The 23,493-nt window shown below is 47.3% G+C and overlaps 1 protein-coding gene across 1 annotated transcript in view; it reads right to left on the bottom strand.

Moving 5' to 3' along the window:
• dlg5a (discs, large homolog 5a) overlaps window positions 1-14,128 on the bottom strand; it is a 148,764-nt gene extending 134,636 nt beyond the window's left edge. Inside the window, exon 1 of the mRNA XM_084321008.1 lies at window positions 13,401-14,128. Within this exon, the coding sequence (XP_084177134.1) occupies window positions 13,401-13,701 (301 nt within the window). The 5' untranslated portion in view covers window positions 13,702-14,128. The remainder of the gene's footprint in view (window positions 1-13,400) is intronic.
• Window positions 14,129-23,493: the final 9,365 nt, after the last annotated feature.

Raw genomic sequence — 23,493 nt, 5'->3', positions numbered from 1 at the left:
GAGATTTAAGTGGGTTTTAAAGTACACTTCATTGTCAGTAGAAGCTCAGTGCCACAAATAGCCTGCCGCTGGAGTTCTTCTTCAGTCAACTTCGCTCAACACGGCTCGCTCTATGGGTTATAGCATCTCACTCAGTCTCCTACATAGTAGCCAGACGTTTCAGGACTATCGTATGTTTGTGAGATTTAAAAAAGACAAAAGAGTCAACTAAAATCTATTGAATCATCAGTAATCTGCACCACACTGGGAGCCTCACTAGTCACTACTAACAAGCCAGGAGGATTGCAACAACAAGATCCTCCTCACCATCACCAACTTTAATTGAGCTACGAGGACAAAGCGCCGCGTTATATGCTGCATTCCCTTCAAAGAAGGGTATCGCTGCCGGTCCAGTATATTATAGCGTGTTGATACAGTTATCTCAGTAACCATACTAATGAATGCAGTATAGATTGCATTATCAGATACGGCGGCGGCCAATCTCATCATGGTCAGGGGCATTAGCCTTTCCCAGCAAGCCTTTAGTCATTTAGCAATTAGTGTAGCCTCGTTGGGCGGGGCAGATCATTTGTAAACAGGCCGGCCACGTCAATAGAACCTGAATCTATTAAGGAGGGCACGTGGATTTGTTCAACGGTGGGAGATGCCACACGTCCCTTTGCCAAAAGCCATTCGTTCAGCTCTAGATCAAGACTGAGAAATCGCATCTGACATCAAGTGCATTACATGGACAAATACATCCCGACACAGGAGGTTTACACGGGTCAGTGCAGACCTGGGCTACACTAGGGCTGTTCTCCGCTAAAACACATTCTTAGTCATCTAATAGCAGTTCGATTCGAGTCATCTAATCGATTAGCCTAGTTGATTCAAATAAACACATTTGTAGAATTGTGTTTTCCCCCCCACATCGTGCAATCATGGAGAAGAACCGTGTTAATGGGGATCCTAAATAAACATAAACATAAAAGATCTAGAGCTTACCAGAGAGGTGCTCATCATCTTTCAGGAAATAACTCATTCAACGTGGAAAAGGCACAAGATCGACTAAGACCAACCCGAGCCAGTAATAATAATAGCCCGAGGAGACAAAGGGAATGGCTAAAATGTTGTTTCTATGTAAACAAACACGCATGTAAAAGACAATATCGCGGTACGCAAAATGATCGAGTTCATGTCCATACATTGTACAATAAGTCAATATAGTAATTATCGTGACTAGGGGTGTAACGATGCGTCCTCACAACGATTAATTTCTATTACGATTATTCAGGCAACGATTCAATGCATCATGAAATCTCTTCATTTGACCACGATTCGATTAGATTCATTTTCGATACATTTTCTATCAGTTAATTCCGCAAAAAATGTTGAATACACAAATGTGGCTGGGGGAACTGATTCACTCAGCATGAATGGACTATAAGGTCAATAAAAACATTCATTCATTTATTTCTTTTATTATATTTAGATTATAATCGATTCTAACATTTTCAAATCGATGCAGTTGAATTGTCACATTAGAATCGATGCATCGTTACACCCCTAATCGTGACAGCCATGCAACACACTGCCTCATCTCCCAGTCTCTCATCTCCCCACCTCATCTCATCTCCCCGCCTCATCTCCCCGCCTCATCTCCCCGTCTCTCATCTCCCGACCTCATCTCATCTCCCCGCCTCATCTCCTCGCCATGCAACACATTGCCTCATCTCCCCGCCTCATCTCCCCGCCTCATCTCCCCGTCTCATCTCCCCGCCTCATCTCCCCGCCTCATCTCCCCGCCTCATCTCCCCGCCTCATCTCCCCGCCTCATCTCCTCGCCTCATCTCCCCGCCTCATCTCCCCGCCTCATCTCCCCGTCTCATCTCCCAGCCTCATCTCCCCGTCTCATCTCCCCGCCTCATCTCCCCGCCTCATCTCCCATTCTCTCATCTCCCCGCCTCATCTCCCCGCCTCATCTCCCATTCTCTCATCTCCCCTCCTCATCTCCCCGCCTCATCTCCCATTCTCTCATCTCCCAGCCTCATCTCCCCGCCTCATCTCCCCGCCTCATCTCCCCGCCTCATCTCCCCGTCTCATCTCCCCGTCTCATCTCCCCGCCTCATCTCCCCGTCTCATCTCCCAGCCTCATCTCCCCGTCTCATCTCCCCGCCTCATCTCCCCGCCTCATCTCCCATTCTCTCATCTCCCCGCCTCATCTCCCCGCCTCATCTCCCATTCTCTCATCTCCCCTCCTCATCTCCCCGCCTCATCTCCCATTCTCTCATCTCCCAGCCTCATCTCCCCGCCTCATCTCCCCGCCTCATCTCCCCGCCTCATCTCCCCGTCTCATCTCCCCGTCTCATCTCCCCGCCTCATCTGCCCGCCTCATCTCCCCGCCTGATCTCCCCACCTCATCTCAGGCTACAGCCGTCAATAGATTTCATCAAGGACAATTAGATAAGGTAATGAGGTGCAAACAGCAGCTAGCAACTTACACCCAGGGGTGTGGTGTGTGCAGAGCGCCGAGATGCGGGTCTACAGAGAGATGTGGGATATTCACATGGGAGACCAGAGAGAGAGCAGAAGGTTACACTGACAAAAGCCTGGCTCCACCGTTTAAGTAGGTCAGGGGAGCCCTCACTCTGCCTTCAGGGACTCCACTGCTCTCCGCTCTCCTCTCACCCCTCACCCCACACCCCACCTCGTCTCCCCCGATCCAGCGATGAGCTTGCGGATCCACGGTTGTTTCAGATGACCAGATCTGCGCATGAAGCGAGATGACATGCGTTGCCATGGTGAAGGTGGATGAGAGTGTGGCGAGCGAGAGAGAGAGCAGAGGGGCTAGGTAGAAGAGATGTGGAGGACATGCTCTCAGGCCTGGTTCACACGTACACAGCGTGGCGTTTCCTCCTTCATTTTCCAAAAGAAATACTGTTGTTCACAGTCGCACAAAACAATGCAAAAAATAAATAAAACTCCATGGTCCTGATTGCAGCTCTAGGAAATATGTGTTTTTCGAAAATATCATGTATGCGGACAGGACCATTAGTCATGATGTCAGCGTTTTCCATGGGCTCCGGTTTTACCCGTCCACCCCATGTATTTTTAGAAACCGGAGTTTCTGAAAATCTTCCCTCTGGCAGGGTGTTTTCGAAAAGGTCACTTTTCAGTGACCTAAAACACAGTGTGCGTGTGGATGACAGGCCAAACCTGTATAGTATAATAGCTACGGTTTCAAGAATACTTGGCCTCAGACTGTCAGTATCTTATCAAACAACCGCTTCCACTGTAGAGTGGGAGTATATTATTCATGACTTGCAGAGAATTCTCTTATCTAAAAGATTAAAGCGACTCTCAGACACATTAGTACGTGTGGTTATCCGAGGGATCAGAGTCAGACCGCTTGAAAACTCCTTTATTATCTGAACATCTTGACAAGCCGAAGAATTAAGGATTTGCCACCAAGCGTTTTTTTGGGGGCCAGTTGGAAAGAAAATCATCATTAGCATTCCAAAAATAATACTGTACTGTATGTGCATTTCTTTATTAGCCGATGTCAGCTCGTCTCACCGTCAGTGAGCAACTATATATATTATTTTTTTTATCCACTTTTTCTATTTTTTCTCCCATCCCAATTTCGCTGTGCCAATTCTCCCCTCCCCCGTCTTGAACGTTGCTCGCATATGCCCCCCACTGGCCGGTTGTAGGGAGGATAGAAGCCTTGCATCACGTGTCCCCTGGCTCCGATACACGAGGAGGCAGCCTGTCACATCTTTTCACCTGCCAGCGCGGACTCTCATTGGCGAGGTGTAACGTGTGGGAGGCTCCCACTACCCCCGCCATTTCCTGTCTCTGCTGTGCAGGCGCCCTGACCGACCTGTAGGAGTCGCTGTTTACAACGTCCAGATTACCACCCATCAACTTCCACCCGCTAACTCTGCCAATTGAGTTAGTATGACGACCGGCCCAAGCCGGAGGCAACGCCGACAGCCGGATTCGAACCCGGTGTCTCTTGCGTTGGTGACGAGCGCAATGTCCGCTGCGCCACCCAGCCAGCAACTATTTATTTAAAAAGAAATTGAAGATCTTTTTTAGGGCATTTCGTGCCTTTTTATTGATACGACAGTGAGAGAAATCGGGGATGGGGGAGGACATGCAACACATGTCCTGGGCCGGATTCAAACACAGGACGTTGGGATTACGCAGCATTGTGAGCTGTCAGTGAGCAACTCTGATGAAATATTAAAAAAATGTAATAAAAAAATAAAATAATGAAAGAATGAATTCTCACACCACTGAGAGGACAATGCCTTTCTTCCTTTGTGTCCTTCACTTCATAACTACTAGTCCAGGCTTCTCCGGCCTTGGGGTCAGTCAGCACCAAAAATATTTGTATCAATTAGGGCAGACCTCGCCTAGTCGAATAATCGATCGAAAGGAGCCGTAGTCGACTGCCAACCTCTTAGTCAAATGCAAACAAAAGTATTAATTAATTATTAAATATTTTTTATTTTTTCATTCTTTCCAAGAGCAAAGAGGCCTAGAAGTGCGGCTAATGCTAATGGTGCGCATACCAGCGAGGCTAACAGTCTAAGAAAACGGGCACAGAGGCACTGAAAGAGGATTTCACCTGTCTAATGAACACACACTAGACAAAGACATTAAGCACCCCCCACAGCCCAAATGGAATGATCCCAAAAGATATAAAAATTTTAATTTGAATATTTCTTTATTTTTTTGCATTCAGTGGGGTAGTCAACTACCAGTCAACAGACTATCTGCAAATTTTGGCCAATCAGAGTAGACCGCAAAGAAGCCATTGTGAAAGCAATGCAACCTTACTGGCCCATAATGCCATTGCCTACATAGTTGTGACAAGCTTGGTTTCTTCCCCTTGAGGGATTAGAAAACACAGGCTGACCTGCACATTCGATTTTGTAACCAATGCGAGGTAAATGCAAAATGTTAAACGCGTTTTTAAAACATTGCGTGGGGTCACCTGGAAAAGAAGGCTGGGAACCCTTTCCCTAGAGGAATAAATCCCAATACGAGTGGGCGACACTGGAGAAACCTTTCCACTTGTTTTTTTACAGAGTAGTCGTGGTGTTCGTGAGGCTGAGCACAAGGAGCCGAAGGGGCCAGCAATTGGCCACAGCCGAGTGGCAGACAAGCGGCTCTTTTCACCCCCATCCCAGACCTCTAAATCAGCCTCTCTCTGGCTGTGGTCCTGCTCACAGCATGGGGCTATAGTAGGGGGCACTGCTGTTTATCTCAGCCTGGGGGGGAGCCCAGACTTGTCTGTAGCTTCATTGCACCACCTCCAACCCCCACCCCCACCCCCTCCTCCCACCCCCACCACCTCCTCCAACCCCCACCCACAGCAGCAGCAGCAGCAGCAGCAGCAGCAGTGTCAGAATGAAGCAGGAGATCGAGTGAGTCAGAGTGAGAGAGTTGCTGCTGGCCACTTTCTACAAGTCCACAAGCCTATGTCTTACAGGCTAGCTGTTGCTGTATGGCGTCTAGGCTGTGGGGAATGCTTCTGTCCTGTTCACTTACTGCTGTCTGGGATTTGCGACCAAGCCATGTGGTAGGCCTAAGCTCTGGCAAGGCAATGACAGCACAGGCCAAGATTTTGGGGAGCGGGCCAATGGCTGCCTGGCTGGATCATGTGATCTGAAGAGTACTCCGCAGCATAAACATAAACACATCCGACATGATCCGACTCCATGACCCATGAATGATTACTCCACACAGTGTCTGACTCACAGCCCGATGTCCATCCATGTCAAATCTGCCCTAAACCACACTTCCCTTTATGCATACGTCTAAGCATGCAACAACAACACTGGTATCGGAAGAGCTACACTGCAGCAAGCACTGGCCTACGGAACAGGTTTAGTGCCTGTTGTGAGCAGAAGAAGAGCATTGTCGTCTTGCTCAGGTCCTTAGGTCATTTCATTTCGCATCAGCATGCCTCGAGGGCTCAGAGGAAGGACCATAAAGAGGCCCCTGGCCGACACCCCAGCTGGCCCGGCAGAACTGCAGCGCAAAACCAAGGTCCACAAATGCCCCCCGCTTGCAATACAGCACAGCCTATTTTCAGCCAGCTATAATGGGCGTTTTCTCTGCAAAGAGCACACTAACTCAGCATTAATGAGGCATAAGTGCTTTTTGAACAGATTAGTTGTGCCAGGGGGTTGGGTCAAAAACAAAAAGGTGAAAGATGGCAGTAATATCTCTTCCAAAGAGGCTCCCACGTGGAGAAGCCTTGAATGGCTGAGAATTTCACACGTTTCTCTCTGGGTCTAATGCTACTGGACTTCAGCCAGCCTTCATGACAACATTGCTTTCCTTCGCAACTGCAAAGAAATCTCTCTCCGATTCGACGCTATAGAGCGGACATGTTTAGTAATCAGACTAGAGTACTTGAGTGATAATTTGAACACAAACCAAATTCTGTGTCGTGAATCTATGGCATTGTTTGTTGCTGCAGTAATAACCGTTATTACAACCAGTACCGGAGTCAGTGACTAGCCCTCCTTTTTAATCAATTTGGCCTACAGTCATTTGAGTTATGTCACAGAGAGATTATGCCATCTTTACAATGGTGAATGTGGGGTAATCTCCAGGCAGACAACCTCACTGGAACCTTTTCATTCCCTCCCTCCCGCTGGCAGGTGAACTTTGACCTCTGGTCATCAGTTGGGGACTGAATGGAGAGGGGACACGCAGCGGCACGGTACGCAGGACTCAGGAGGACATACTGGTAGAAAGATAGCTAGCGGTAGAGAGAAATGGGACAGATGGAGGGAGACAGCCCGAGAGGACACTGTGCGGGGAGGAGAGAGGGAGAGATAGAAAGAAGAGATGGACAGCCGAGGATAAAAGGAGAGAAAAGCCGGGTAGAGAGAGACAGGGGTGGGCTCGGGAGGAGGAAATTACTTCTGTTTATTTCCATGACCTCACGGCTGCACTAGCGAATGTTTAGACCCTGGCATTTCGTCTACCTTGCAGGGTTAATTAAGAATCAGGGAGAAAACATGTACATGTGTGTACAATGGTAATGAAGTCCTGATCCACGGCACTGCCTCCTGGCTGCGGGTGCACACTCGGCATCAAAATAAACCCAACTATCAGGAGTTGGCACGAGAGGAAAATCTAAGCATAGCCTTCAACGCTGATCTGGCTTGGCAGTTTGTGTCACATTCCTCGTTTCCAGTCTGTGAATCTAAAAAGAAGCCGTGCTGCATACTTCCTTGTTTCAAGTTAAATTAATTGTGCATAAATTCATAGTGAATAGATTCATAGCAGGGCACACGCACGCCACCAACCTGGTTTAGCAGCTATATTAGATCCCACATTAGCAGACAGAAGTTAAAAGGCTGCTCTGCTCGCACTTCAAACTAGGCAATCGGAGATCAATGGGATTAGATTGGGACAATGACACCGATGACCCTGTGAAAAAGACAGAGGTCAGCCGCTCATTAGCCGGCCTCCAGGGCCTTGATCAGATAGATTTATTGACCAATATTGCTGACAACCAGGCCTATACCTCCAACAAAGCTGGTTACAACTTCAATGCATGCAATTGGCTGCCTGTCGGCTTTCCGACCCTTGGAGCAGGGGATCTCAAAGTCAAGAACCCCCAAATAGCCTTAGACCCCCGCCCCCCCCATGTGAAGATATTCATGAGACAGAATATATGATTTAGAGCAGAATTCCATACCAGTGTATTACAGATATGACATTTTCACTGCAGACACACATTGAGACCTTTGGCCGATATCAAGTGCCAATCCAATCCATTGCTTTTACTGACTCCAGACCATTAGTTTGGAGTCATTGGACAACACGTATTGAGATATAGGCTAATAAATGTTTCTCCATTAGAGAGATCCAACATGTCAAAAATGCAGCAAATCATGTCACTTGACTTCTTTTCGGCCATCACTCACTTGGCTCTTAGATCAGATTTTAGTACTGTGGAAATACATATACCATTACCGATACCTTAATTTAGCCTGGTATCCGACTGATATCCAATACCGGTATCCATATCAATGCATCCCTACGGTCTATACTGTAGTAGGTGTGGAGATAACAAATCAAAAGAATGGAACGAAAAGTTCATAAGTCATTCTCATACAGTCTCATCGGGCTAGAACTTCTATTCCTCATTTTGCTGAGGACATACTGGTACCCCCTCGAGGTCCCAGGACCACTGCCTTAAAGAACAGCCTGGTAGTTCTGCCACAAAATATAGACAACTTGGCCCCGTTTCTGTGCAGAGCCGCTGTTGCTGGATATACTGCCACACACTGCAATGTAATAAAATAAAATTGAAAAAAAAAGAAGTACACCGACAACTCGTATAAAATAAGGGGGCTTGTATGAAACGTCATCAATCAAGTGGCGCAGGAACACTCGCTAATGGCAGACGGATTGATGGCTTCATCTACAAAACGAGGAACGTCAGGGGCGAGAAGAGAGTGGGACTGGAGGGAAGGAGGGAGAGATGACGAAACGAATGGCGCCGCGGTATGGTGAGGAGGATGTGACAACCTGTGACAACCTGTGACAACCTGCGTCACCGAGGGACGGAGGAAGAAGCCAGCCTGACCCATGGGAGATATTTAAGAGCACTGGTCCTGACAGACAAGAGTGTCAGGTCATAACTCATTCTGTCTGTCCCCTGTGGTTTATGAGAGTGGGACAGGGACACTGGTTGACAGAGGGGAGCGTACCCCCCCCCCTCAACTGGCCCATGTCCTGCCCCGCTGTACACAGAGCAAGCTGCTGACTGGGCACTTTGGGGCCTGCTCAACTTCTAAACAAAAGGCCTGTTGTCTCCCTCCCTTTAACTTTTTCTTTCTCTCTCTCTCCCTCTCCCTCTCCCTCCCTCCCGTCTCTCTGCCTTGTCCCTCCATTTCACCATGAGCGAGAGAGATAGACAAAGTGAGTACGAGAAAGAGAGGAAATGGAGACAGAGAATTAGTCTGAGAAAGCGTGGAGAGAGGTGGGGGAGCGAGTCACACACAGAAAGAAAGACAAGAGAGAGAGAGAGAAAATGAGAGAACGAGAGCAAACGGAGAGCAGAAAATGTGGAGTGTGGACGATGCATCCTGTCAGGGAGCATTGTGTGGCGCCCTCCTCGCGCACACGGTTTAAATCACTGTCACGGGCTGTGGAGTCTGCAGAGAGGGGGGGGGGTGCAGCCAGGTACAGCTCTACTAGTCTATTCCTCTGTGGAGTCTGCAGAGAGGGGGGGGGGGGGGTGCAGCCAGGTACAGCTCTACTAGTCTATTCCTCTGTGGAGTCTGCAGAGAGGGGGGGGGGGGGTGCAGCCAGGTACAGCTCTACTAGTCTATTCCTCTGTGGAGTCTGCAGAGAGGGGGGGGGTGCAGCCAGGTACAGCTCTACTAGTCTATTCCTCTGTGGAGTCTGCAGAGAGGGGGGGGGGGTGCAGCCAGGTACAGCTCTACTAGTCTACTCCTCTGTGGAGTCTGCAGAGAGGGGGGGGGGTGCAGCCAGGTACAGCTCTACTAGTCTATTCCTCTGTGGAGTCTGCAGAGAGGGGGGGGGGGGGGGGTGCAGCCAGGTACAGCTCTACTAGTCTATTCCTCTGTGGAGTCTGCAGAGAGGGGGGGGGGTGCAGCCAGGTACAGCTCTACTAGTCTATTCCTCTGTGGAGTCTGCAGAGGGGGGGGGGGGGGGTGCAGCCAGGTACAGCTCTACTAGTCTATTCCTCTGTGGAGTCTGCAGAGAGGGGGGGGGGGGGTGCAGCCAGGTACAGCTCTAGCTCTACTAGTCTATTCCTCTGTGGAGTCTGCAGAGAGGGGGGGGGGGGGGTGCAGCCAGGTACAGCTCTACTAGTCTATTCCTCTGTGGAGTCTGCAGAGAGGGGGGGGGGGGTGCAGCCAGGTACAGCTCTACTAGTCTATTCCTCTGTGGAGTCTGCAGAGAGGGGGGGGGGTGCAGCCAGGTACAGCTCTACTAGTCTATTCCTCTGTGGAGTCTGCAGAGGGGGGGGGGGGGGTGCAGCCAGGTACAGCTCTACTAGTCTATTCCTCTGTGGAGTCTGCAGAGAGGGGGGGGGGGGGTGCAGCCAGGTACAGCTCTACTAGTCTATTCCTCTGTGGAGTCTGCAGAGAGGGGGGGGGGTGCAGCCAGGTACAGCTCTACTAGTCTATTCCTCTGTGGAGTCTGCAGAGGGGGGGGGGGGGGGGGTGCAGCCAGGTACAGCTCTACTAGTCTATTCCTCTGTGGAGTCTGCAGAGAGGGGGGGGGGGTGCAGCCAGGTACAGCTCTACTAGTCTATTCCTCTGTGGAGTCTGCAGAGAGGGGGGGGGGTGCAGCCAGGTACATCTCTACTAGTCTATTCCTCTGTGGAGTCTGCAGAGAGGGGGGGGGGGTGCAGCCAGGTACAGCTCTACTAGTCTATTCCTCTCTGGAGTCTGCAGAGAGGGGGGGGGGGGGGGGTGCAGCCAGAGACCACATCTTTCTCTACTAGTCTATTCCTTTGACAGAGAGGGGGTGGTGCAGACCACAGCTCTACTAGTCTATTCCTCTGTGGAAGAACATCCCACAATGTAAGACCTGTTTTATTGCTGCCTGTCAGAATTCTGAGATGCGTTCAATTTAGCACCGATATGTGCACTCTCTCTCTCCATCACTCATCTATGTCTACTGAAAGAAAAAATCTTTCATCACTCAGATAAGAGTATCCCGTTTCAACAGTTCAGTAATAAAACTTGTCTGTTCCAGGTATGCCGATCATGCATACTAACTAAATAATTCATATGGGATTGTCTGTGTGTTCTCCCCAGCAGACATAGGCCTATTATTGGGAGGGTTGGTGGGGAGAAAACAACAATGTAGAAATAACCAACCAACCAAGGTTGTGCTTTCTCAACAGCCTTTGCTCCTCCTACCACGGCTGTACCGGAGCGTGTTTGTATTTTTAGTACCTTTTTAGTGGAAAGGGTGTGTCTGTGGTGAGGATACAACACTGTCCATGTGCGTGTTGTATAGAGAGAGAGAAGCTCAGCTGGCCGGAGGAGACAGCAGGAGTGGGCGACTTTGGGAGCAGATTGCTATCAGACGAGATCATCACACGCTCCTATGCCCTCTCTCACACTCTCTCCAGTCTTTCACAGACACATGGGGACACAATTATGATCTCTCTCTCTCTCTCTCTCTCCCTCCCTCCAGGTGCACAGCGAGGGGCTCGTCTTCGGTTTTCCAATGGCACAGTTAAAACGCAGTAATCGCGTCAGCCGAATCACTGCGCTAAAGATAATGAAAAAGCATATTCAAAACACACACACACACCGCTCAAGTCAAGTCAGAGGCAACCAAAGAGCACGGCGGTTAATACACAGAGGGCTGTGGAGGCATGATAATACGTGTCTCGCAGGAAGAGCTTACACCAGGGAGAGGGGAGCTGGGTCTAATCCTCTGCTGAATAACCACAGACCGAATAGCCAGACTGACTCCATACTACAGGCACTCCACCCCGAATACAGAACACTCAACGGCACGCCACTCATCATCACCTCCGGGTCCAAGTAACACAACGAAGGGCCAGGAACACACGCTCGGCAGGCTAGTGACGCGTATATCGACACGTCACACGTGTCAGAGTGGCGAGGCTGAGTGGGCGCTTCTGCAAAAGAGCAACGTTCAATACGGGAGAAAGTGATAAAGCTCAAGGCACAGCATTAGCAATCCAGTCAGCAGCAGAGCACCAGGACAGTATAGGACACCAACTCAGCATTACCTGGCTGCTAAGTCCTCTCCCTGCTGGCAGGAGGCAGAGGCACTGCCAGTTCCAGCTCTGCTGTAAAGCTACGGATCACAGACTTGTTTGCAGCTCGGAATTAAAAACACAAGTATAGGAGGCATTGGCCTGAACTTTTTAAAAGTGCAACTTCAGCCGTCTCAAAATGTGAATCGTCAAGAGAGCCTGGATTGCTTCTTCAACCCGAAATGTGTCTTGTTGCAGCACAACAACACTAACTCAACGTCTCCTCCCTGCTTTTAGATCTCAAGGCTCGTCCTGCATTCAGGCCCTTGGGGCAACATGACGCTGGTTGCAAAGGAAGCCACCGGGCTTCAGTCATTCCGATGGAGCAAAACAGGCAAAACTAGACAAGACTTGGAAACTCGGGTTGCCCTTTGTCTCTGCGTAACAACAACACGGCAGCCAAAACCACTCAAGTGCAGGCTATTACCATGCAGCCCGAGCACAAATCAAATAACTACAATAGGCCTGCGCCGTAATTATAGGCTTATTGCATCATGCAGACATAAGAGAAAAGGCTTTCTAAATGGAATGACAGCAGAACTTTAGCTCTCTGTGGAACGAGGGAGACTGAGTGGGGCCATGTTATGGACAGGCCTGTATAAAGCAGGCGGCATGGGGTATGTTGTGTTATACACACAGAGCTGGATATGGACCCGCACGTCAGTGGCAAGCCCGTTGTCATGGAAACAAGTAGTCAGGCTATCAAATGTACCATAACCATATGATGCCATTGATAACAAATTAGGTTTGCCGTTAGGCACAGAGACATTTTTTTTTAACCCCCTGATCATTTATTTTTCTGTGGAAAAATAAATAATAATATTGGCTGCATCCCATCTACACTGGTGGAAATAAAACACAAATGCATGAGATTACGGTTCAGTAGCCTAGGAGGCGGATCCCTGTGAGTAAAAAGACAAATCAACTCTGATCACGGTGCATGATTTCTGTCATTTGCAGACTAATTCATGTTACTGGAGCAAAGAATGTCAGCTGCCAAAAGAGGTGAGAGAGATAATGTACCTAGTGATGATGACCACAACAAGGCCTACAAATCCTCATGAACATGTACTTGTTGTAGTAGCATGCACTGTGTGGCAATGCATCATTTCTGCACACTGTAAACACACAATCGTGCACACAATTAAAGTTAAAAAATTAGACCCCAGTTGGGTAAGAAAGATGTAAACTCTGCAGTTCGGTCCGACACCCAATACATGGGGTATCGAGTAGGCTAGTCATTATGTCCACACACTTTTTATGAGGTAATGATGTAGATACATGGCCCTGCAGCTCAGTGCATGTGTGCCTGTGTTAGCTGATTGATTGTTTGATTGATTGAAAACTTTATTAACAGATTGCAGAATGGGTACAATACAGTACAGCTCAATACACACAATTGTTAAGGGGATGCAGACCAGAGAAAGAAGTTTGTCTTGTTTACATCAGGGTCCCCCAGCTAGCCCTAGTTACTTGTGCTGGTGGTGACCAGGACCACCCAGCTTGAGCTCCATGAAAGAGGTTTGTGGTGGCTTTGGGGGGCCACTCAATTAGGATTCCGTTCAATCAAAGTAGGGTTGATGGTGTCCTAATGGAGGTCTACACTTACCAGAAGAGTGGTCCACGGGTCCGTTGTTGGCAAGAAAGAGTGCAGAGTACAGGTCAGGGTATGCCTTCTCCAGGGCCACACACAGGTCTGGGAAATGGTCGCTCTCCTTGTTCATCAGCATCTTCAAAAGGTGGTCCACTTTCTCCGCGCTGGACGAACAGTTCTGCTCCAATTCGAACCGATCGAGTTGGCTCAAGGTGCCAGAAGTGATCAGCAACTCCACGAGTCGGTCCGCGTCGGTGATGGACTCCAGTAAGTTCTGGTGGCACTGGTCGAGCAACTCTTTGTGCTTTGGCTCCATGGCTGCTGTTCGCGGTAGTAGTTCCGTAGCTTCCGAGCTAACTTGATGGTCAGGTGGAGCAGGATGATATATATATCCTTCCGTTTCAAAACCACCACTCGATTATTGAAGAACTAACTTACCGTGTGGCTCGCAGAACTTCGGCAGAGCAACCATGATGACATTAGACTGCGTGGGAGATCAATTGTTATAGCGAATAGAAAAAGGCACAAGAAGCCATATTTGTTGCCCAAGGCTGTTGACTGCACTAAACACAGCGATACGTTTTCCCATCGTACTTGTATGTAGCGATTCAGTCCCTGTTTGCTTTCCTTGCGAGGACGCTTTGTCCGAATGCATTTCCCCCTCGGCCAGTGTAGCATTTACTGCGCACTATGGCGACTCAACTGCTACCAAAACTATCGGAACTCTGTCGCCGATCCGCCAGTTACACTGTATCCTCCGCCATGTCTGGGCTGCCTGCTGCCCGCTGCCTGCTGTCAATCAACTTTCCACACAATGACCATATACGGTATAAAGGGGCGGGGTTTGTTTCACAAAGACACACCTGATTTGTCAATGGGCGTGCCACATCCCCCGTAGTAGTTACGTCGAAAATCCCAGGCGGAAAAAAATGAGAATGGATACAATTTGCATGAAAATCGTGTTGTGTGATATTTAGTATCCTTTTGCTTTTTTTCTCGCATGCGCAGGAAAAATACAGTGTACATGCATGCGAATAATGAAACTCTAAATAAGTAGGCTATAGTAATGACGTATAGTTATTTCGTTTATACAATGATTTTATCATTTTACATCATTTGAATGAAGATGCTATGGAATTGTATGGAACTGCGCGAAATTCTGCTCATAATGGTGTGTGTGATGGGGCGTCGTTCTGGTATGGCAAGGTATGTCACTCGCCATACCTTGGCAAATTAAAATGTAAAATAAAAAAAAATAAAAATTATAATTTTTTATGTTGATTTAGAATTCGAATGTCAACATTATGAACGAAGCTTCGAACTATTCGGTACAGCCCTAGCATGTTTTGACATTGTCAATTATCTCACTTTTACTAGGTGACTTTTACTGTGACTAAATGAAATATGCCCAAAAAAAAGGAAAATGGACATAGGGACGTTTTTTAATCAAAGGGCAGCAGAGACAAGTGATACAGGGACACAGGTAAGGTCTTACAATGGCTTAGTGATTATAATAGTGCAGTTCAGCATTCAGTAACCCATACTTTTTGTGAATGTGTTTTTGATACTACATTCTGTTGAACACACACCTCAAAACCGTACCTAAGGAAAATTGGCTCAATTGCAAGAAAAGTAATAGACAGTTATGATATTACATTCTGCATAATTCGTATGCAAAATATTGTGGTTCCCTGCTTTAGTCTGTTGACACATTTCTATACTAAAAATGCTTGTGTAGTCCTGTGTCATACCTAAATGTCATATAATTGAATTGTATAGAAACAACTCACCAAAAGTGACTATTGCACAACTGATTTGACAAAAAAAATCCACCAAGGGGGGGAAACCCCCCCTTCAACCCCCTCCCCCTCCCCCTCCTCGCCATACCTTGCCTTTTACTGAAAGGACGCCACTGGTGTCAAGGCCACTGGCCATGACAACATCCCCTCCAAATTCCTCAGAGACTCAGCAGCCGCCATCACCCCAGTCATCACACACATAATAAACCTCTCCATAAAACAAGGACACGTACCCAAAGACTTCAAAATTGCGAGTGACCCCTCTGCACAAAAAGGGCAGCAAATTAGACCCAGGCAACTACCGCCCTGTTTCTATTCTTACCTCCATCTCGAAAGTCATGGAGAAAATAGTCTACGAACAGGTCGAAAAGTACCTGGCGGAACAAAATCTAATCTACGAATTCCAATCTGGCTTCAGAACATCCCACTCCACTGACACATGCCTTCTCTATTTGAACGACCACATCAAACAAGAGGTGGACGCGGGCAAATACTGCGGCATGGTCATGCTGGACCTACAAAAGGCCTTCGACACTGTCAATCACTCCATTCTGATTGACAAGCTAAAAGCAATTGGTTTTGATAGTTTATCAGTGAGCTGGATGCAATCCTACCTTGAGGGGAGAGAACAGATGGTGGAGGTAAACGGTACTCTACCCCCCCCCCCCCCCCCTCACAGTGAGCTGTGGTGTTCCACAAGGAAGCATATAGGACAGCTACTGTTCCTAATTTATGCAAATGACATGTCGTCAGCTTGTGACTGCAACTTGTTCTTGTTCGCGACGCGGACAACGCAGCCCTGCTGGTCTCTGACAAGAACAAGTTACAGGTTGAAAAAACCCTCAGCTCTGAACTCGGCAGAATCTGCACCTGGCTCGCTGATAACAAACTATCATTACACATGGGCAAAACAGAGTCCATTCTCTTCGGTTCAAATAACAAACTCAGCAAGACCGACGGCTTCTCAGGTAGGCCTACAGTGGGTGACAATATTGTCACAAGGAAAGATGAAATTACCTACCTGGGTTCCATCCTAGAGGCAAATCTTTCCTGTGACAAAATGGCATCCAAGTGTAGCATCCTTAATATTCTTCTATTATTCAGAAGTGCTAACGTAACCTTCTACTTCCTCTTTGTGCACAAAGACATCATTGATATTCTCACGAACAATGATGCGAGTCCCTCCTTCTTCCACCGACCGAAATATGGATTATAAACGGCATTACTGGATTCTATTCTACAATCCTTTTCCCTGTGGAGCTAGTAGGCGGTACCAGCAGGGGGCGCGGTGGCAAGCAGAGAGCGTACGAGAGCGACGGAGAAGGAAGCAAGCCAACTGAGACGGAAGTGCGAGGAACCAGCCTCTTCGACAGTGAACTTGGACCGGAGCGGTCATGTCTGGAGAGCCCCGTATTGAACAGGAGTATATTACGGGTTATCCTATGAATGTACTCGTAGTGGAGCCTTGCATGTTTCTCCCTGAATATCCCTAGTGATATACCACGAGTTATTCTAGAATACGAACGGTATAGCCGAGTTGGGCTTAAGTTAAAGTTATTTCCTCTAGTGAGGCGTCCCGCCAGCGTGGCGTGAAGAGGAACGGTGTTTAGGAGCACCCTGCGTTATGATATATCTCGTCTAGCAGAAGGGCTGTTTGGGACCCAGAGTTTAGCTGCAGTGTGAGTGAGGCAAGCTAGATGCGCGTGTCGTCCCAGCACCAGCCCTACAACCAGTCTGCTCCGGCTGCCTGCAACCAGTCTGCTACGCCAGCCTACGACCAGACCTGCACCTGGCTGCCTGCAGTACACGGGAGTTCTTCCCGACCAGCAGAGGTCGTCATCGGCCAGCACACGCTCTCCGCCAGCACTGCCTCTCTGCTCCAGCCCCGCCTGCTAGTATCCCCACCGAGAGCGTTCGACGCCATCTTGCCTTCCGGACAACAGTGGCGTGGCCAGGCGGCCATTTCGGATGAGTACAAATGGGCATTGATGCTCCAGAGCTATTATACAGTATACAGTGTGGTGCAGCCTGCGAGCGAAGTTAACGTTGCTACTACTAATAGGGGAACCCCAAACAATATATGCCGGCATTAAGATAGGACTTTTGTTTGGTATTTTGTGGGCCCACTTGTTGCTTTCTTTCCTTTTCTTTGAGTGTGATAACATGTGTGCTTAATAATATTTTCCCATCCAATTAACCCTTTCCCTGTGGGGAAGTTACAGACCTGGTCTAGTATAGATAACGCCTTTTGGAGGTACTATTCCTTCCGTATAATTAAAGCCTTTTTGAAGGTATTATCCAGGGTGAAGACCCAGACGTGGGCGATGAGTCAAATACATTAAAGTATATTATCCCTGATATTAACCCCGAGGTGGGTGTATAATATACGTGTTTAGGAGGTATGGAGTTACCAACAAAACTATAGTGGGACTTCAGTCCAATTGGTCACTAGGAATAAGCCATTGTACTGACAGTATAAATAACATTAAAGTATTGGATGGGAGCTCTGTGTGTGTGTCGATACATGAGCCATTGAACAACTCTTTTGGTGTGGGTAACGTTGACATAATTAACTCATTTCTATTCCACCTTTCCCTTTTCATTGTAAGGTTTCTAGGGTCCGTAAGGGAGGGTACTGCTTGCGGGGGGGACCCAGGGTATTTATTTACAATTCAGTCACCAGGTGTGGGAGGATCTCAGGAGCAATTGGGGAAGTGGGGAGCGTGTTGGGGAGTACTGCTGGCCGCCCTGCTGCAGGGAAGGAAGACCAGAGTACCAGACCAGGTTGGTAAATCCCGGGCCCCATCCACTCACACTACCAGCCTCCAGTCGACGCTCCAAGGCCCAAAGACGAGGGTGCAGTCAGACGGAGCTCTACTGTGTCCAGCTACCTTGTGACTGTCAGCAGCCGTTCCCACGAAGCAGGGATAATCCACCCTGCTACACAAGGTAATAAAAAAAGTCAACCAACGAACTAGATTCTTGTACCGGATCTCCTCTCTGGTAAACAAGAATACCCTGAAGACTCTGGCAGGAGCACTCATTCAAGGGTACTACGACTATGCTTGCACCTCATGGTACCAAAGCACCTCAAAGGCGCTAAAAACAAGATTACAAACATCACAAAACAAACTGGTCAGACTTCTACTTGACCTTACCCCTAGAATCCACCTCACCCCTGCCCACTTTGACAACCTAGGATGGCTTAGGGTAGATGACAGAGTACAGCAACTTGCAATGGGCCTGGTCTACAAGATACACTATACGACTAAGGTACCCATGTACATGTCAAAATACTTCCCAAAGGTCAGTGTATATATTCTCTCCCCACTATATGTATATTTCTCTCCCACCCACCCACCCCCTTCTAATGTACAGTCCCCTCCCCATCATATGTATACTCTGTCAGGATCTATGGGTAACAGTACTGTATATTTGCATATAGTATATGTCACAAATGTAACAGTACTAAAAACCTGTATGTCATGTATGTCCCTATGCCATAAATGTCATGTATGTTGTGTATGTCATAAATGTCACTATGAATTGAAAATGGGGGACCCTGATGTAAACAAGACAAACGTCTTTCTCTGGTCTGCATCCCCTTAACAATTGTGTGTATTGAGCCATACTGTATTGTACCCATTCTGCAATCTGTTAAATAAAGTATTCATTCATTCATTCATTCATTCATTCATTCATTCATTCATTCATTCATTCATTCATTCATTCATTCATTCGTGTGTGTGTGTGTGTGTGTGTGTGTGTGTGTGTGTGTGTGCGTGTGTGTTGCGCGTGTTGCACATGTGTCACGTTGTGCATCCGAGGTAGTAGTAGTAGTAGTAGTAGTAGTAGTAGTAGTAGTAGTAGGCAAGTCATTGAGAGGAAGAGATTATTATACTGTGATGGGAGATGTCTTAGAGAGGGATTTATGAACCACACGACGATAATGAGGGACGTACGTACTCCTCTCTCATTCTCTACAGAATGAAGATTGTTGGCACAGAGGCATGCATCTCAAACTGTGACCTTATTCATGCATGCTCTGCATTTCCATAGTGACAACCATGAGCTCTCTCTCTCTCTCTCTCTGCCATGCTCCTGGCTCCTTTCCTCATACTTATGCAGCCCCCATGTGCTATGCACTCAGATAAAAAATGTATTCATTTATATCAAAGGGGGAGCGCAGGTCCTCTCCTCAGACGTCGGAACGCCGTCTCTGTGCCGTGCCCCGCTCCTCCTGGGCTCATTCTCCTTTGAAGTACAGAGAAGAATGTTCTGATGCCCGATGCGATGCCCCTCTCTTACTTATTTATTATGGCGTATAATTCAGTCCATTGTCTATACAACGTGACCGTTAGTGGTGTTTTAATGTGCCTGATCAATTATGTTCAATAGACATGTTTATCAGACAGTCCAGAGGAGTGAGAGAGGAATTTGTTGCTTTTATTACAAGCCATGGAGTCTGCATACTGTACCTATATACAATACTCATCCTCACCTAGAAAGGCTAGTAGACATATTTATGGATTTTTGTATTAAAATAAATGTAATTCCCAGTCTGAAAAGAGTCCTAACAAAGTGGCTCTCAATGTTAAGGGTTGCTCCACAATTACTGTATCACCCGCCACTTTGATTTACTACAGCTGCTGCGGCCAACTCATTCTGAGCAGTGAGCACCGGTGGAGCCATGTTGTCCCCTCGCCGCCATTGGAGGGAGGGAGGGAGGGAGGGAGGGAGGGAGGGAGGGAGGGAGGGAGGGAGGGAGGGAGGGAGGGAGAGAGAGAGAGAGAGAGAGAGGATGTAATGTCACGACGTTACAAGAGGATGCTGAGCTGTTGCTGCTTCTTTCTATATATTTTCATAACACCAGTGTCTTGGAAAACATGCTTCTTGTGTAAAGTCTTCCAAGTCACCATAGAGACCTCAACGTGCTGAGAGATTTCCCATGGGACTGAAACATTTCATTGTGCATTAATCAGGCAAGTCATGGCACCAATCCTTAGTTATTTAATTGCCTGTGTGCTTTGATTGATTTGATTGATTTTTATTACGGATCCCCATTAGCTGGTGCCATAGCAAGCTTTGGGGAGGTCATTTGGGGTTCAGATATGTCTCTCCCTTGCAGCTATGGTAAGAAGGTTTTTATTGGATTAAAGCTTTTGAACAGGATACCCAGAACCTGTCTCTGATCTGAATGAAAATGAGAACTGAGAAGCGTGCGTTATCAAATTGGCATGGTCATTATTCTACCTCAAGTCCCAGGCTCACTTTCATCAAGGCACACTTAACTTTAATTAACATTTTAATACGCTGCTACCCTGAGACCGAGGTTCTCTAGAGCCCCCTGGTCTTCTCTGTCATTGCCAGTCAAATCTGAAACAAAGTGAAACAATTTCTTCCCACGTGCCTGTTGTCCAATGATAGGCTGCAGTCCCCCAGGCCTCTGACAGCACTGCAGACATGCTAGGCATGTTTAACGTGGCCAAGGCACTTTTATGGAGGCCATCAATCTTTCCTCGCCTCCCAGAGACCTCATTCATGAAATGTTCTTACGCACAGATTTGTTCTTACACACTATAGGGAGTTATTTAGCCCTCAATCTAGTCTTAACAGACTGGAAGCAGAGCCTGATAGCGCTATTTGTAACTCCTTGCTGCTGACATCTATTGTGCACCCCTTGTAACGTGAACATCTTTGCGAGCCTGGGTGATCACCGGTTAGAAGAGGAGAAGTAGCTACACAATAGATGTCGGGGACAAGGACTAAATTGAGGGCTACAAAAAACTCCTATAGTGTGTAAGAACATTTCATGAATGAGTTTGAGCGCAGTACATCAGTCAAGCACACACTCACATAATAACCACCCAAGAACATAGAACCAACCCAAGCCACATTTCTGCAAGTCAGTAAGTGAGTCAACATTTAAGTGGAGTCAACTGTGATTAATTGATCAAGGAACAACACATACAAATAATACAAGGGACAACACATACAGGTCACAGAGAAATTACTTCTCTGTGCTGATTACGTGGTATTTACTTACATTTTTTTTTTTTTTTTTTTTATCCACTTTTTCTCCTTATTTTTCTATTTTTCTCCCATCCCAATTTCGTGATTCCAATTCTCCCCTCCCCTGTCTTGAACGTTGCTAGACTATGCCTCCCACTGGTCGGCTGTAGTGAGGATAGAAGCCTTGCATCACGTGTCCCCTCCGGTACACGAGGAGGCAGCCTGTCGCATCTTTTCACCACAGCTCGAACTCTCAGTGGCGAGGAGTAACGCGTGGGAGGCTCACGCTGCCCCCGATGCTTCCTGTTTCTGCTGTACAGGCGTCACCCAACCGACCTGTAGGAGTCGCTGTCCACAACGTCCAATCCCCACCCACCGGCTTTCCCACCCTCTAACACTGCCAATTGTGTTAATAATAATAATAATAATACATCTATTTTATATAGCGCTTTTCCAGGTGCTCAAAGACGCTTTACATGGGCAGGAGAGACAAACTATGGCAAAACAAAAAAACAGAACAAAAATAATACATGACAAAAATAAAATAAAATAAAATAACACCGACAGAATTAGAGGTCAAAAGCAAGATTGAAAAGGTGAGTTTTGAGGGCTGATTTAAAAGATGTCAGGGTGTTAGTATGACGACCGGCCAAGCCGGAAGCAACGCAGAGAGCTGGGCTCGATACCAGCATATCCTGCGTTAGTGGCGAGCGCCTTGCCCACTGCGCCACTCAGCCGCCTCTACTTTAATTTTTTTAAAGTGGTTTACATGTTAAAATAAAAGCTCTACATTCCAACAGCCATCACTGACATAGAGTGTTTGGTCAGTAATGTGGGTCTCCCAGTCCCTCCGCTCTGCAGTAAACAGATATATTTCTTGGTATCATGTTTCCACTTTACAAAATTAAGAAATAAAAACGAGTCTTAAGCAAATGTGTGCCTTAAAATAATCTGCCAGTGCAGTAAGCAAATTTGGCTTGGCAAGCTTTCTTAAAATAAGTAAAGATATAGGGTTCTCTCTCCCGATTGGATCAAATGGAATGGGATACCAGAAGATTTATTTCATGTCTACTACAGAGCGGAGACCCATGTTACTGACCAAACACTCTATGTCAGAATGTAGAACTACTTAAAAAAAAAAATTATCTTTTTAATACCACTTACAGCATCTTTAAGTCTGCATGTGCCTGTTTAATAGGTGTTTATTGTGTGTGTATTCATTCACTAATTATCTGGAACTATAAGCACATTTGGGTTCACTTAAGAAAGAAAATACAATTCACTTACATATAGATATCATTTACATTCTCAATAATTTCTTTATAGGATATAAGATACTTTATAACAAATATTCTTTGAATTTCACAAAAAATCCACTCCCTCCCACATTTAATGGAATTGACAGTGAATTTACCCAAAGGCTCAATTTAGAATACAGTAATACAGAGATACACTTTCAGCACCTGAGAAACTGTTGATCAACAGGGACATTTGCATACATTGATTTACAGGGAAAACAGTGATAGGAACATCATCCTAAGGGGCAGATAGCCTCCACCCCGAAGAGCCTTATATCAAATGTACCATATGGACAGTTTCAGAGGCTCAGAAGGATCTGTGACACTAAGAAGGATTTTGAACACCAAGCCAAAGACATTGATTTGTACCACAGATTTGAACAGACGTGCTACAACAAAAAGGTTCTCAATCAAGCCGTTACTAGAGCCAAATCCAGATAGGAATCACCTTCTAAACAAGAAACCAGGTGAACAACAACCTCCTAGAATCACACAGTATACGGAGCAACATGGCCTATGATATCAGACACATCATCACAAAAACTGCTCAGTGACCCCACCCTTCGCTCAGTGTTTCCCCAAGCTTCCAGCTTTCTCAGTGTTTCCCGAGCATCCAGCTTTCTCAGTGTTTCCCCGAGCCTCCAGCTTTCTCAGTGTTTCCCCGAGCCTCCAGCTTTCTCAGTGTTTCCCCGAGCCTCCAGCTTTCTCAGTGTTTCCCCGAGCCTCCAGCTTTCTCAGTGTTTCCCCGAGCCTCCAGCTTTCTCAGTGTTTCCCAGAGCCTCCAGCTTTCTCAGTGTTTCCCCGAGCCTCCATCTTTCTCAGTTTCCCCGAGCATCCAGCTTTCTCAGTTTCCCCGAGCCTCCAGCTTTCTCAGTGTTTCCCCGAGCCTCCATCTTTCTCAGTTTCCCCGAGCCTCCAGCTTTCTCAGTTTCCCCGAGCCTCCAGCTTTCTCAGTGTTTCCCCGAGCCTCCAGCTTTCTCAGTGTTTCCCAGAGCCTCC

The sequence above is a fragment of the Notolepis coatsorum genome (assembly GCF_963971535.1).
Source record: "Notolepis coatsorum genome assembly, chromosome: 9".
NCBI classification, from domain to species: domain Eukaryota; kingdom Metazoa; phylum Chordata; class Actinopteri; order Aulopiformes; family Paralepididae; genus Notolepis; species Notolepis coatsorum.
The sequence above is the reverse complement of the archived record's forward strand: the minus strand, read 5'-3'. Positions and strand labels throughout refer to the sequence as shown.